The 13,385-nt window shown below is 42.3% G+C and overlaps 1 protein-coding gene across 6 annotated transcripts in view; it reads right to left on the bottom strand.

The window, feature by feature from the left end:
- CLASP2 (cytoplasmic linker associated protein 2) overlaps nucleotides 1–12,600 on the bottom strand; it is a 151,714-nt gene extending 139,114 nt beyond the window's left edge. For all 6 annotated transcript variants that reach the window (XM_065627458.1, XM_065627457.1, XM_065627462.1 and 3 more), the window contains exon 1: nucleotides 12,393–12,600. In XM_065627458.1, the coding sequence (XP_065483530.1) occupies nucleotides 12,393–12,587 (195 nt within the window). In that variant the 5' untranslated portion in view covers nucleotides 12,588–12,600. The remainder of the gene's footprint in view (nucleotides 1–12,392) is intronic.
- Nucleotides 12,601–13,385: the final 785 nt, after the last annotated feature.

Raw genomic sequence — 13,385 nt, 5'->3', positions numbered from 1 at the left:
ACTAAAAATTATTAAAATTCAAATTAAGAATTATAAGGACTGAGCGCTTTTTTTTTTCCCCCTCTGGAATATGTCTTTGGACTGCAGTTCTGTCCCCCATTTTCTTTAAAAGATGACTCTCGAAGGCTTTCTCAGTATCAACTAAAAGTCAAAATTCCTTTGAAACAGGTACCAGTAAGGCTTTAGGCCTTACCTCTTCTGCAGCTTTCTAAGTTGCTGAAAGAAAAAACAAACAGAATGCCTTAACAACAATATAAAAAAAAAAAGGGGACGGGGAGAGTGGGGGAGCAGGAGGTAGGCTGCAGTTACCAGGCTGAGACCACCACGCAAACATGGTTTAAACAGTTTCCCAGATTCTTAGAGCTTCCTTCAATCTAGCTACTTAGCTCATCCACTAAGGTCATTACATTTTTTTCCAAACTCCCAAAAGAAAACAATAGAGAAAAGCTAATACTGCCTTCCCTAGCAGTTCAGACCACACCATTTGTCCACCTGCTTGTTAAGCTAGGGAAGTTTTTAATTCATTTGCTCTTGTTCAAAAAAAAAAAAAAAAAAATACAACTGAGATTGTGAGGAAGTTTCCACCTATAAACAGAAACTAGATGAGAGAACAATATCCACTAATATAGAAACAAAAATGTGGTCAGAAATGATCAGTTAAACTTTATTGTAACAAGTCAGGACACTTTTTTTAAAACTCTTAACTATCCTGCATGCTGTTCCAAGACTTTATCCTTAATTTCCTACAATAGTTCATTATGAGCACCAGAACCTGCATTTTCACACCGTGTAGTTAACTCAGTTTGCTGCCTATGAAGGTGCAAATGCCAAAGGAAGGATCTCCTGAAGCTCGGGCATTCACAAGAGTTTTTCCTCCTCTTTGTTTTCTAATAAGACACACACTGCAAGTTTTTTCCCCACAAGGACATGAGCAGAATTATTCCCCTCCATTAGCTTTTTACTTTCATAAAACTTGGAACTACATTTTCTTGGACAGCTCTGTTTCTTTAAGATCCTCATCTGTCACAGCTGTCCACACTAGACAACAGGCCAAAAAGAATTTGACTGGAGACGAATGGGAATACACACGGCCCACGCACACGGGGGATCACATGCGCCTTGTTTCCACGGGAAACTAGACAAATAAGGTCTCCATAAAATCTAGGATCTGAAGCAAACACATAATTAAACTGATTTAAATAAATTCAGTATTAGTACAACAGATCTCCTTTAAACAGTATGTACAAAACTTTGTCCCAAGCTGGTACAACTTACTTGGAAATTTACACAATTTTATTACATATTAAAACAGAAAATAGCAAATATAAGTGGATGGCATAACTGGCTTAAATTAACACTTGCCAACAAGTGATTGTGTCTACAGTTTAGGATGAGATAACAGAATACTATAATTGATAACTAACTTAAACAAAAAATATAAGTCGGCTTTAATGGTAATGTCAAGGCTTCCCTAAAGCCGTTTCCTTTAATGTTCTTTTCCAGGTTGTCAAACTATATGACACTCAAGACAAAAGTCTCAATCTAAATAGTGACGCCTGAAAGAAATAAGAAATTTATTCTGGATATACACTGTTTTCCTATGTGTCTCTTTCCTGACTACAAACCCAACCTTAGACTTGTCTTCCAGTGACAACTTTTGAGATACCTTTCCTGTTAAAGTATTTTGGGGTCTATTAATACACAAACTGCAGCCTTGCCTTCTGTAAAGGTACTTACAGAGAGTCTCTCTCTTCTCCACACAGTTGATTCTCTTTCTAAATTTTCTCTTGATGACTTTTACCATTCCCAACAACAGCAGTTCAGAGATTTTAAAAAGTAAAGCATGTGGCTGTTGTTTTGTTTGTTTGTTTTTTACTACATATCTACTATTTACTAATTCCAAAGAAGAATTCTGAGTAAGGTGTATTTCTTGGTTAATTCCTCCAGTGCTTAGCCTCTAGGGGTTGGACGTGGTTTGTGGGATTATTTTTGCCTTGTTTTTTTGGTTGGTTCGTTTTGGTTGGGGGTGGGATTGCTTGTTTTTGACAACTCACCTGTGTAAAAACAGTGGCCGTACAAAAGATTTGAACCTCCATATGCCTAAGGGTCAGAGGCTTAATAACTGCTAGACAAACAGCTGTTCATCCTGCCATGACCATTATTGCCAACAAAAAATCTGATCACTTGTATTTCCTTTCTGTATTACCATTTTATTTTGATCAAGAGCACCCACTGAGATAATGCCTGCATATTCCATATTTTAGTATCCCTCCCTGTGAATGGGTAAAGCTTAATCACCCCTTATGACGCAAGTCACAATTTTCTTGATTAACCATTCAACCAGTTGCCAATATGACACTGACAGACAGTTGCAAAGAGCCAAAGATTTGCTTAATGAATGCAGCAGGGGTTCTACTTCAATAATTAGTGTACATAAGACACTTCAGTAAATACTATCAATTTAAATATCTCAAAGAGTAGTTTTGTCTTGTGAGGTCCTTACTGTACAAAAATATATTGTTCAGACTGCACGAGATGAAATAAAGCTTTCAAAAGATACCTTTGTAAGTCAGAGTAAGGTATGACACCCACCCTGGCTTTTAGAAATGCAAAAATGTAACAAACACTGCTGCGAAATTCTCATCTCTTTAACAGCTACTGAAAAAGAACCTTTACAGATGAGAGGTAAGGGAACAGGTTACTATGGTTTTAAAGGAGCAATCCTCTAACTACAACATGATGGTTATTCTTTAGCTCATAGAAAGTCCTCTATGGTTGGCAACTTTGAAAAGATAACAGGTACGAAACATCACAATATCTGCAGAGTGAGAAAGTCCAATGTGACTTCAGGATGGAAGTAACAGGAAACTGCTCCAGCTACAGAACTGGCTCTCATTCCACATTTCAAAGCAAGTCAGCTGAAGCACACCACTGCAGAGTATTCCAAATAAACTACCTCTTACTGTTTTTGTAAATCAGTCTTAACATTTCTCCGCTTTGACACACAATGTTCTGAGTTTCAGCATCTCCTGGTGGGTATGATCCACGCAGTGTTCAAGCAGCCCTTTGGAAGGAGTCCTTAACAATTCATATGGGGCCACATGAGCAGCATACAAAACAAAACCAACCAACCAAAAAACCAAACCAACCAAAAGTAAAACACCACACACACCACTCCACAAGTCAAGGCAGAACTGATCTGCAAGAAAAAGGCTCCAAGCTCTCAGACATGGTGTGGGACCGCATACCAACACAGTCCTTCCACTACCAACAGAAAAACCTCTCGCCATCACGGCTGTTTCCCCACCAGCTCCAATGAGGGATGTGTTCTTTCTGGGATTAGAAGGGTTGGATCTGTTTCTTACTCTGCATTCATTAAGCCTTTTGCCTGCTGCCTAGAAGGAGCCTTTGTATGTTGAGACTGATTCATCAGCTCACTATTGTTTGACGCATTTAAATACTGCTTTTGAGGTTCACAGTGGAGAAGAAATTTAGGCTTGTTTGAACTGGATTTGGTTAGTTGTTGAGATACGCTTTAACAAGCCAGTGTTCAAGGCCATCCTTGACTTCCTAGATCACAACAAAATTGCCAGTCCAACTGAGAAATATTTTATCTGATCCGGAAAGGACCAGACTCTTTAGTGAAATCAAGAGGTTCCAACCAAAACATGATTATGAAGTGAGCAAGTGATTAGGAAATGAGCTTATTTCTTGCTCTGCAGCTTGCTCCTTTTCCACCGCTCCTTCTACGTACTCTTTCCAGCATTGCCACTGCTCTTCTGTGGGCAACGTCCAGGCATAGAAGTCTTTGCTAGGAAAAGAAATACTGCTCTTCAAACCATACCTGGTTAACCATGCATGCTTATTACTACTCTCGCCATGACTCTGCAATTTCCGATCCCTGTAGGGGACATCCAGGGACAGGACACTGCCAGGAAACCATCTCTAGTTACATGAGTTGCCAAAATGACCTTAAAATGAACGTCCTTGGATTTGGTCATAGGATCTCTGAACTGTATAGATTCTGCAGATCACAATCTGCAAACTAGTCATGAGAATTTAGTGGGAGAATTACAGAGGTCACTATTTGGAACTCCAAAAGAATAGAGTTAAGGCACTGGACTTCCTGTCACCATGGGGACAGCTGTGGTATCACTAACAATCAACTGACAAAAACAAGACAGCATGCGAAACAACTACACCCTGCAAGAACAAGCATTGTTCCAGCACTGCAATGCTGGAATAAGACATATGCAAGAACATAATGAGATTTTTTTTTTGTTTAAGTATTGCCAGCCAAGCCTAAAGGTGTACTTTCTCAATTCTGAAATAATCTCAAGCACCTTGCAAGTAGCTAAATATGAGACCAAAACATGTATATGTATGAGCAGTCTCTTCTGCTTCACTTCTTGAAGTTTCTTATTCCTCGTTCTCTTTACTCACCTCCCTGAATACACTTCTCTCCTATTTCACCAGGATACTCAATCACTTTTTGCTCACTTTACTGCTTCCCATTCTAATTCTCTCCACCCACTTCACTGGGATCTACCCATATTCCACTCTTGCCCTTAACCCAAAAGTTTGCAGGTACCAAAAACTGCCCCTGGATCCATGGGCAGAAGGACGCTTCCATTTTTCCTGGGTCATTTATTCAGCCCAGGTGGTTACCATAGAATAGTTTGGGTTGGAAGGGACCTTCAAAGGTCATCCAGTCCAACCCCCCTGCAATGAGCAGGGACATCGTCAACCAGATCAGGTTGCTCAGAGCCCCATCCAGCCTGGCCTTGAGTGTCTCCAGGGATGGGGCATCTACCACCACTCTGGGCAACCTGGGCCAGTGTTTCACCACCCTCACTGTAAAAAGTTTCTTCCTCATGTCTAGCCTGAATCTCCCCTCTTTTAGTTTAAAACCATTACCCCTTGTCCTGTCGCAGCAGTCCCTGCTAAAGTCTGTCCCCATCTTTCTTACAGGCCCCTTTTAAGTACTGAAAGGCCACAGTAATGTCTCCTTAGACCCTCTTCTTCTCCAGGCTGAACAACCCCAACTTTCTCAGCCTGTCCTCACAGTAGAGCTGTTCCAGCCCTCTGAACATATTGGTGGCCTCCTCTGGACCCTCTCCAATAGGTCCATGTCGTTCCTTTTTGCTTCTTCAGTCCCAGCCTGGTCATCTTCAGACTCTGTTCTCCCTTGTACAAGAAAGCGCGTTGCTGCAATCCTCCCACTCAGCATCAGCTGAGCAGCTGCCTCTGCTGACAGCAGCCAAAACTGCAACCCTGGCTGCTGAAGCTACCACACGCGTCATCTGTACGTTAGATATTTTAGCTGACAAGAAAGCTTTATTTCCATTCTCTTGCTTCTTTCATCTTCAAGAGTACAAATGACACACTTGCAAAGATGCATACAATTGTTTTTTAATGTCTATCGCATCACATTGCAAGGAGGGAGGTTGCTGGTAATCTAGCAAAGTCTTCAAGCTCAACAATTTGAGTCGTGAGCTCTTCAGCAAATGCAAAACCTCCTCTATCTAAAAATCCAAGTTTACTGACTTCAACATTTTGCAAGTATAACTTGAACTAGGAGCTAAGATTCTCCTGAGAGTATCCAATCTTTGATACTGTTAAAACTACACATCAGCTGCAACCCTCACTTTCTCAAAAGGGGTATAGACTACCAAACTTCTTATGATAATCTTCCTTTCATTACCCTTCTGTGATGGCCAACCACAAATAATTTCAGCATTGCAGTGCAAGTAACCATACCACCAGAGGATTACTGATTGAATCACCCGTATTTATCCAGAGACTGAGGAGTGTGGTTCAGCACTGAGAAGGCTTGGTTTCCTCAGAGGTCCTTCTCAACAGGCGTAGATCTGGGAGGTCCTTGTTATTTTGACCTCTCCTGTACAGCAGCCAAAACAAGCAAGCATGGTGCTGTCATTAAAATGTTAAAGCTTATATAAAAAAAAAACCAAAAAACAAACCCCAAAAAAATGTTTAACTGCCCTTTCCCCGTGATGGAAACTGTAACGTTCCTTTCCCCTTCATTAATTAAGAAACATTGGCCCAATTTTGAAGAACACATTAGTGTAACACTCAAAATGGTTACTGCAAAAATGTTTACAACCTTCCATTATTTAAAAATCTCTCAAACTGACTTGAGTTCGGACTCCAAATTGTTCTGTATTCTGTGGACAATCCAGGGACCCCTACTCTAAAATGTGCCGTGCACTACCTCCAGCTTGATCCATTATAGGAATATCCGCAGTTTGCTCCTATGTATATTAAACATTCCTCCCTTGACCACTGTCATAAATTTTTCATAGACATTGTTCCGAGGAGAGTGAGCATAAAACAAAAGTATGACATACAGCAACACCTGACATTTTAAGCCATTTTCTTTTTTAAATTGCCTGGCTTAAACTCTATGTGCTGCAGTAGAAAAAGTTTGAAGACAAAGCCTCTTTAAAAGCAAGGCTCAGTGGGAAGACAATGGGATGCATGGTATTTCTCTTTAGAATAAATAATTAAAAAAAAAAAGGAAATAGCTTCCCCCCCCCAAAGAAAAATGCACTTGAAAGCCTTTCTAGGCATGTTGATGGAGCAAAACAAAGAAACACTTTATTTTAGGACTTAGTTCTTCCAAAAGAATATCATTCTTTTCGTGCCCAAGGTCTCCTATTTTCTTTCCCACTTCCTCTTATTCAATTGTATTAAACATACAGTGATTCCCATTCTCTGCTACTTACTCCTACTCCTGGCACCAGCTATTCTTCTGAGAGGAGATGAGTATTCATGCAGCTGAACAGTAACCTGCTTTAGGAAACTAGTCCAACAAATGAACAAGAAAAAGCACCTTCTTCTTGGCCAGATCTCCTCCCTGAGCCTGTTCACTGTGCAGCCTCCCAAGCCCTGGCCTCAGAGCGATGATGGCGCGATGCACCATCACAGTTCAGCAGCCTGGGAATCAAACTGCTTAAACCCGAAACACCGCTAAAAACAAATGCTGAACCGCGTGTGGCTGACGTGCGTTGGCTGCTGTGAATTCTCTTCTGAAGGACGCACCCCTCCGCTTGCACCCTGCACAGAGCTCGGCCAGGGTCTCCGTTCACACCCAGATCAATCAAACTGCAGGCTAAGAGGGAGAGAGCCCTGTTCTCCCTCTTGACTTCCAGGCATATTTGCTCTGGTGCATTTGTCTCTCCCGTAGCATCAGTCAAATCAGCTGGAAAATGAATTCAACATCAACAGAAAGTTAATTGCCCCAAGAACGAGAGTGAGAATGCCTGGCCACAGGAGCAGCAGAGCTGCTGTTTCAACAGGGACTACAGTTAGGTTGGATTACACACAGCTGCAGAACATTTGAGAACCGTCAATTCTGCCTCTGGAGGACATGACCAAGAGTTTGAAACTATATGTTCCACGTTCCTAATTAAAGGCTGGACAGAATTAGTTTTAACGAAACTTAATATAATTAAAACTTCTTTCAAGTTTCCCTTGCCTCCTGGAGATCTGCTTCATTATTTGGCTAACATGCAATAGTTTATTTAACATTATATGAACAGAACATAAATAATACATGAAAAAACAATAATTATTACTCAAGACAAAGAAGCAAATCATTGAGCTTGAAAACTAAAACTGGATTCATACATGGACAGGTCAAGCCACATTCTCCTTGCACAGAAATAAGGCCAGTAGCTCCCACATAGCCAAGGCGAAACAACTTGAAGAAAGGAATAATGAAATTCATCAAAGAGCTCAAAGTCAAACATTTTTCCTCCACCAAAGACATTTAAATTACCACTATTTGATAAAGACTAAGGAAATACCAGGATCTATCCAGTAACTGAAAAATTAAGGTGGAAGTGTGTCCTCTTTTATTCCATTCTTCTGTCTTGCAGGTTACAGGCCTACAACTCACTACAGCATTTGCCTTTTGTGTAGCATATGTCGGCTTGTGTTCAACTTCAGATCCTGATAACCCACACATTTTCCTCCTAGGGACTGCTACTCAATCACATGCCTCACACCCTGCACGCCAGTGCCTTTGATTATCCTCCCTGAAATGTAGGACTTCACATTTCTTACTTCTGAACTTTCCTTTTTTTTTTTCAGATCTCTGTATTTTGCTGACATAATTTTCAATTCTGTCTTCTACCTCACATACTTACGTACAGTCAAAGTTATAACTGCTGCTATCTCTTTGCGAGGACTTCAGATAAAAATCCTAACCACTTAACTATTTGCAAAACTACAGTTTAAATCTTCCTTTCTGAAAACTGAACGCTCCTCCTGCTGGCCTTCTGTTGAACTAAAGACAAATCAAAATAAATACTTGCCAAAACAAGGAACTACAAAAATGCAAAAACATCAGTGGTATTTTAGTATCTTACAGTATTTGATGTTGAAACAAACAAAGCCAAGGAAAATCTAACTCTACAGGAAGCATAGAATAAAAGATAACTCCAAGGATTTGCCTAAAATAAACAGATTATCTGCACTATCAGGAACAGATAGTGTGAAATTGTATTTTTTCTGTGCATGGCAAATAACCTGCTGCTCTGACATAAACCCAGTAATTGTTAATGATTTTCTTACTGCAGCTGAGGAATAAAACAAGGTAAAATATGGACTACAAAGGTAAGAAATCCAAATATGACTCACAGTCACAAGCATTACTGATTATTCTTCTCACACAAAATTACCTTAAGAAACTACCCGAATTTTAGTCATAGGCTTTTTGATCAGGTGTGATTTGCATCAAGAACCGAAAGGTGGCTTTAATGCTCAAAAAGTAAATTTTAAGAGGGTAACTCTTCAATTCTGGTGGGCTTAAAAAAAAACCTCACAACATGCTAACAGTAGATTTGCAAATCGCTACTAGAAAAGTAGTATTTCTCCATCCCATATCTCTTTAGCAGAAGTTCAAAGCAGATTTCCAGATTGCTTGAGTCAGATACAGAACAGTTTGAGCCACCAGACTGTACTAAGTTAGATAATCTTGTAATTATTTCAAGTGACTATCGAGTACAAGAGAGACACAAGAGATGTGTTAATTAAAGCTCATATATACATAGCTGACTATCCAGGTTAACCTAGTAAAGCCAGCTAATATCCATCAATAGCGATACTCTCAGAATGGGGAATTAATTTACTGATTGAAGTTCACCCGAGAGCCTGAACTCAAACATTAGCACTGCTCCAATTTTTTGAGACTGCCAAATATTTCAGAGTTTGAGAAGAATATCAGCAGAAAAATACCATCACCCAGCTCTTACTACTTTGCATCCAACTCCTTAAAAACATTTCAGAGTTCAGTGCCCTTATTTTTTTTCTCCACTATTCCTCACAGTCTTGGGAAAAATGGTGATTTTGCAAGAAAAACAAAACAAACACCAAAGCTCTACGTTGTAGGGAGAGGTCAGTTCCAATCAATATGAAGTAAACCAGATTGCAGTACCAGGACACCAAGCAAACAATTTTCAGTTCAGTGAGCAACTCTTTCATTCTAATGAGATCCAAAATAAAAGCTTAAATTATGCACATCTGTGTAGTCCCTGATGTTGCAAAGTTTTCAACAGTCTTTGGAAGCTAATTTATCACCGACTGCATATACATCGTAACTCAAGTCCCCATCACAGACCACTAAGGTCAGCCTCTGAAATGACTCATTTCTCTCTCTCTAGGTCACTCCTTGTGTTCTGCAACCAACTTTCACTACAACTCCATACACCATTTGCAGATGAGCCAACACATTTTTAATCCCGCTTCTTTGATTTATCAGTAACTCAAACTGGCAATTGTGTTTTCCACTTGAATGAGTCAGGTGAACTCAGAAGTTTTCCTATCTGCTTTCTTAGCTTGGAATTGCCAGGCAGTTTATTAAATCACTACAAATAGCTGCAAACTTCAGGAAAAAAAAAAAGCACTATTTAGATGGCCAAAATCTTTTTGAGACAACTTGACAACAAGTCTACGCTTGTTTACTGAACACCTATTTTCTTTTTCCCCACTCGTTATCAAGTCTGCCAAATCAACCTTCCTATTCTATCCAGATCCTTTCCCTTCTGGTTATGCGAGCCAGAAACTTTTTAGGGTGGCATTTCATAGAAAGTTTTCTCATGCACAGCATGAAGTTGAACCTAGAGCTCCTAGTTGCCAGCCATTATCACTGCTCAATTAAACAGCCACATCAACAGGTAGGGATTAATTACTCTGAGACTTTGAAGACCTGCAAGACCTTCAGCAAAATATAAGAAGAGAGGTTAAGTGGAATTGTCTAAGTGCTCTACGTATCCACTCCTCAGCAGAGGAAAGGGTAACCAACAATTTATTAAAAATACAGTAATCCAAAATAAATATTACTTCAATATTTTTCTTGAAAATACATGTAAGCCTGTGGTACTCATTACTTATGATATCAGTCCGGCCCTGAGTTTAATAACAAGCTCAGATCTACCACTTAAACACGTAACATCTATGCTTATATAAGATAAGAAATAAGATGAAACCAGAGTTTTCCATAATGTTTTTAATTTTCTTTCTGAAGCAGCAGATGCTGACAGTCACCACCACAGCAAGGAACACTGGAACTGATCCAACACATCCGAGATCTCGTGCTGTCGCAGTCAATTTAACGTATATATTAATAATACGCTTTGAACTGGAATGGCGTATGTATAAAGAGCCACCAGTAAGTGGACACATTTTTAAAAAAAAATATTTATTATGCAAACTATTTTTAAAACGCTTCGAATTCGTAATACTCTTAACCTTATCTTGTATGACTGAGGCTTGTGACCTGAAGTACTGCATAGTCCTCATTTCTCCTACAGTTGGAACAGCTGAGGAGTTCTGTCACCTCACATCAACAGCAAGCAGAATGTATTGTGTTATGCCAAATACACCTTGAAAAGAAAATTTCAAGTATTTATGCCCAATTTTGTAAATTTAAAAGTGTGAAAAGAAATTTTTGCGTTATCCCATTGAGATAAGTATCTAGTCGTCTTTACACAAAAGGGTATTTTTAAACACCTGCCTAGGTTTCACAGTAATCAGTTACCACCAACAACTGCTCTCAAGTGAGAAATTAAAAAGCAAATAAATCATACTTGTCCAGCACATCATTTCCTCAAGTTAACCTGACCTTTAATGACAAATACACTGCCAAATAAATTAAATCATACGTGCAAATAGGGTTAAGCCCTATTGGTTTCAGACCTCAAACTCAGAAGTGCTGTGTGCAAACACTGGCAAGTACGCAGCACTGTAGAGTCAACAGAGAAAAAAATTTAAAAAAAAAAAAATTCACGAACAGACACGGCACTTACAAGTTACTCCCAGGCCTGCGTCCTGAGCCTAAGCAAATAGGAAAAAATTACATTAACCTCACTACACTACGTTCAAAGGCCCAAAGGGCAAGTCAATCATCCCGCAGGGCAGGAGAGGGAGGTGAGGGGACCAGAGCACAGGGACCCGCGGAGCGACATCGCCACCCGGCGACGGCAGCGCCCGCCCGCACACACCGAACGAGGGGGGGAGAAATCGCCAATGCGAACACGGTTTTTGCCCTCGGTAGTAAAACTGCGCTGTCAACTGCGTTATCGGCTGAGCGCCGTCAGAAAAAATTACAAATCTTACAAAAGGCGTGCGCAGGAGTGATCAGTTTTCTCGTAGGTCAGCCTAAAAACGCAGAAAAAAAAACCCAAATAAACAAACAAACAAACAAAAAACCCAACCAAAACGTGAGTCATCATTGGGCTGCTGTAAAGATACTATATAACTTCCCACGTACAGGAAAGTCACCTAAAGACGATATGAGCAACTTTAAATTTACAACAGGGATCCCAAGAAGCAAATTATTCATTACATCGTATAAAACGCACACGGCGTAATACGAACGCGGGCAAACAGCACTCTTTACGGCCTACAGAAAATCAAGGCAATCCCAGGAAACGTTACACCCAAGTGCAGAGACGATGGAATGGGAGTGGTAGCAAAAAAAAAAAAAAAAAAAGTAAAAAAAATCACTACCTATCTTCTCTCAGAATAAGAAACACAACCCAAGTATCTGGAAAAAAACCCTTTTAACCAGTGATTTTAAAAAAAATAATAAAAAAAAATCAACAACGAACAAACAAAAAAAGAACCCAAACAAAAAACACCCCCAAACATTACTGCTTCTTTTAGGACAGAGAAATAGAAACAAGAAAATGTTAACGAACCCCTCCCAAAATTTCTGAATTCCCCTTTGTGGGGGAGGGATAAAAACTGTTATAGATTTAGTTGTATTTCTGCTCGTATCGATTACAGAGTAATCCGGACCTCCGGACCTCCCTACCATGATGAATCATGGTCTTCCTGTACCAAGCCCCGCCGACCAGCCTCCTCACCTTAAAATTACTAGAGTTGACCCATCCTGTCAATTCGTCGATCACTTTGTCAAGGCGCTGCTGGTCCTGCTCCAGATCGGAGGACCTCGCCGGGTCGCCCAGGTACTCCAGCAGCTCCGGGCCGACCTGCATCCTGCGGCCCACGTCCTTCTGCTGTACCTGCTCGCAGAAATAATCCATCCCGGCAGCCTCCATCTTCGGCCGCTGCGCAAAAGTTTTTTTGGTTTTTTGTTGGTGGTGGTGGTGGTGGTGGTTTTTTTCACGGCGACGAAGAACCGACCGGCTTCAGGGTCGGAAGCGCTGGCAGGGCAGGGCGGGCGGCGGCAGGAGGGAAACGCCCGGCGAGGCGGCGATCCCCGGCAGGGCCGCGGCGCTCATGGAGCCGCTCCTCGCCCCCTCCGCGCCGGCTCCGCGCCCGGCGCCTCCATGCGCGCACCCGCCGCCAGGGGCACGGGCGGCTTCCTCCGGCCTCCTCCCCGAGCCTGCCCGCAGGGTGAAGCCCGGAGTCGGACGGGAAGACGGGGGCGCACGCAAGGCTGGGAGGCTGCGGCGGCCCCGAGGGTGGAGGGGTCGGCGGGGGCCGCCTCGTCGGGCTCGGGGTTTTCCAGGCGCCTCCGCGTCGTCCTCGGGGGATCCCAGGAGGGCTCGTCGCCGCTGCTCCTCCTCTTCCCCCGCCGGGGGACGGGAAATTAAGAGCGAGAACAGGCGCTGAGGCTCGCCCTGCGGGGCGGAGGGGGCTCGCAGGCACCTCGGCGGAGGGCGGGCAGCCGTGGGGGTCCCCGCGGGAGCTGCCGCCGCCTCTGGCTCTCTCTCCTGCCGCCCGCAGGCACCGAGCGGCGCTCCCCGGGCCGCCTCTCACCGCCGCGGGCACTGGCCGGTCCTCCCGCGGACACAGCAGCGGTGAGGCCGGGGCAGACCTCTCATGCTCCCGACGCCGCGGCCTCCGACTCCTCCCGCTTGCCCGCGGGGCAGCTTCCAAACTTCGCCTCGGCG

This window comes from Caloenas nicobarica, chromosome 2 (assembly GCF_036013445.1).
Source record: "Caloenas nicobarica isolate bCalNic1 chromosome 2, bCalNic1.hap1, whole genome shotgun sequence".
Taxonomy (NCBI): domain Eukaryota; kingdom Metazoa; phylum Chordata; class Aves; order Columbiformes; family Columbidae; genus Caloenas; species Caloenas nicobarica.
The sequence above is the reverse complement of the archived record's forward strand: the minus strand, read 5'-3'. Positions and strand labels throughout refer to the sequence as shown.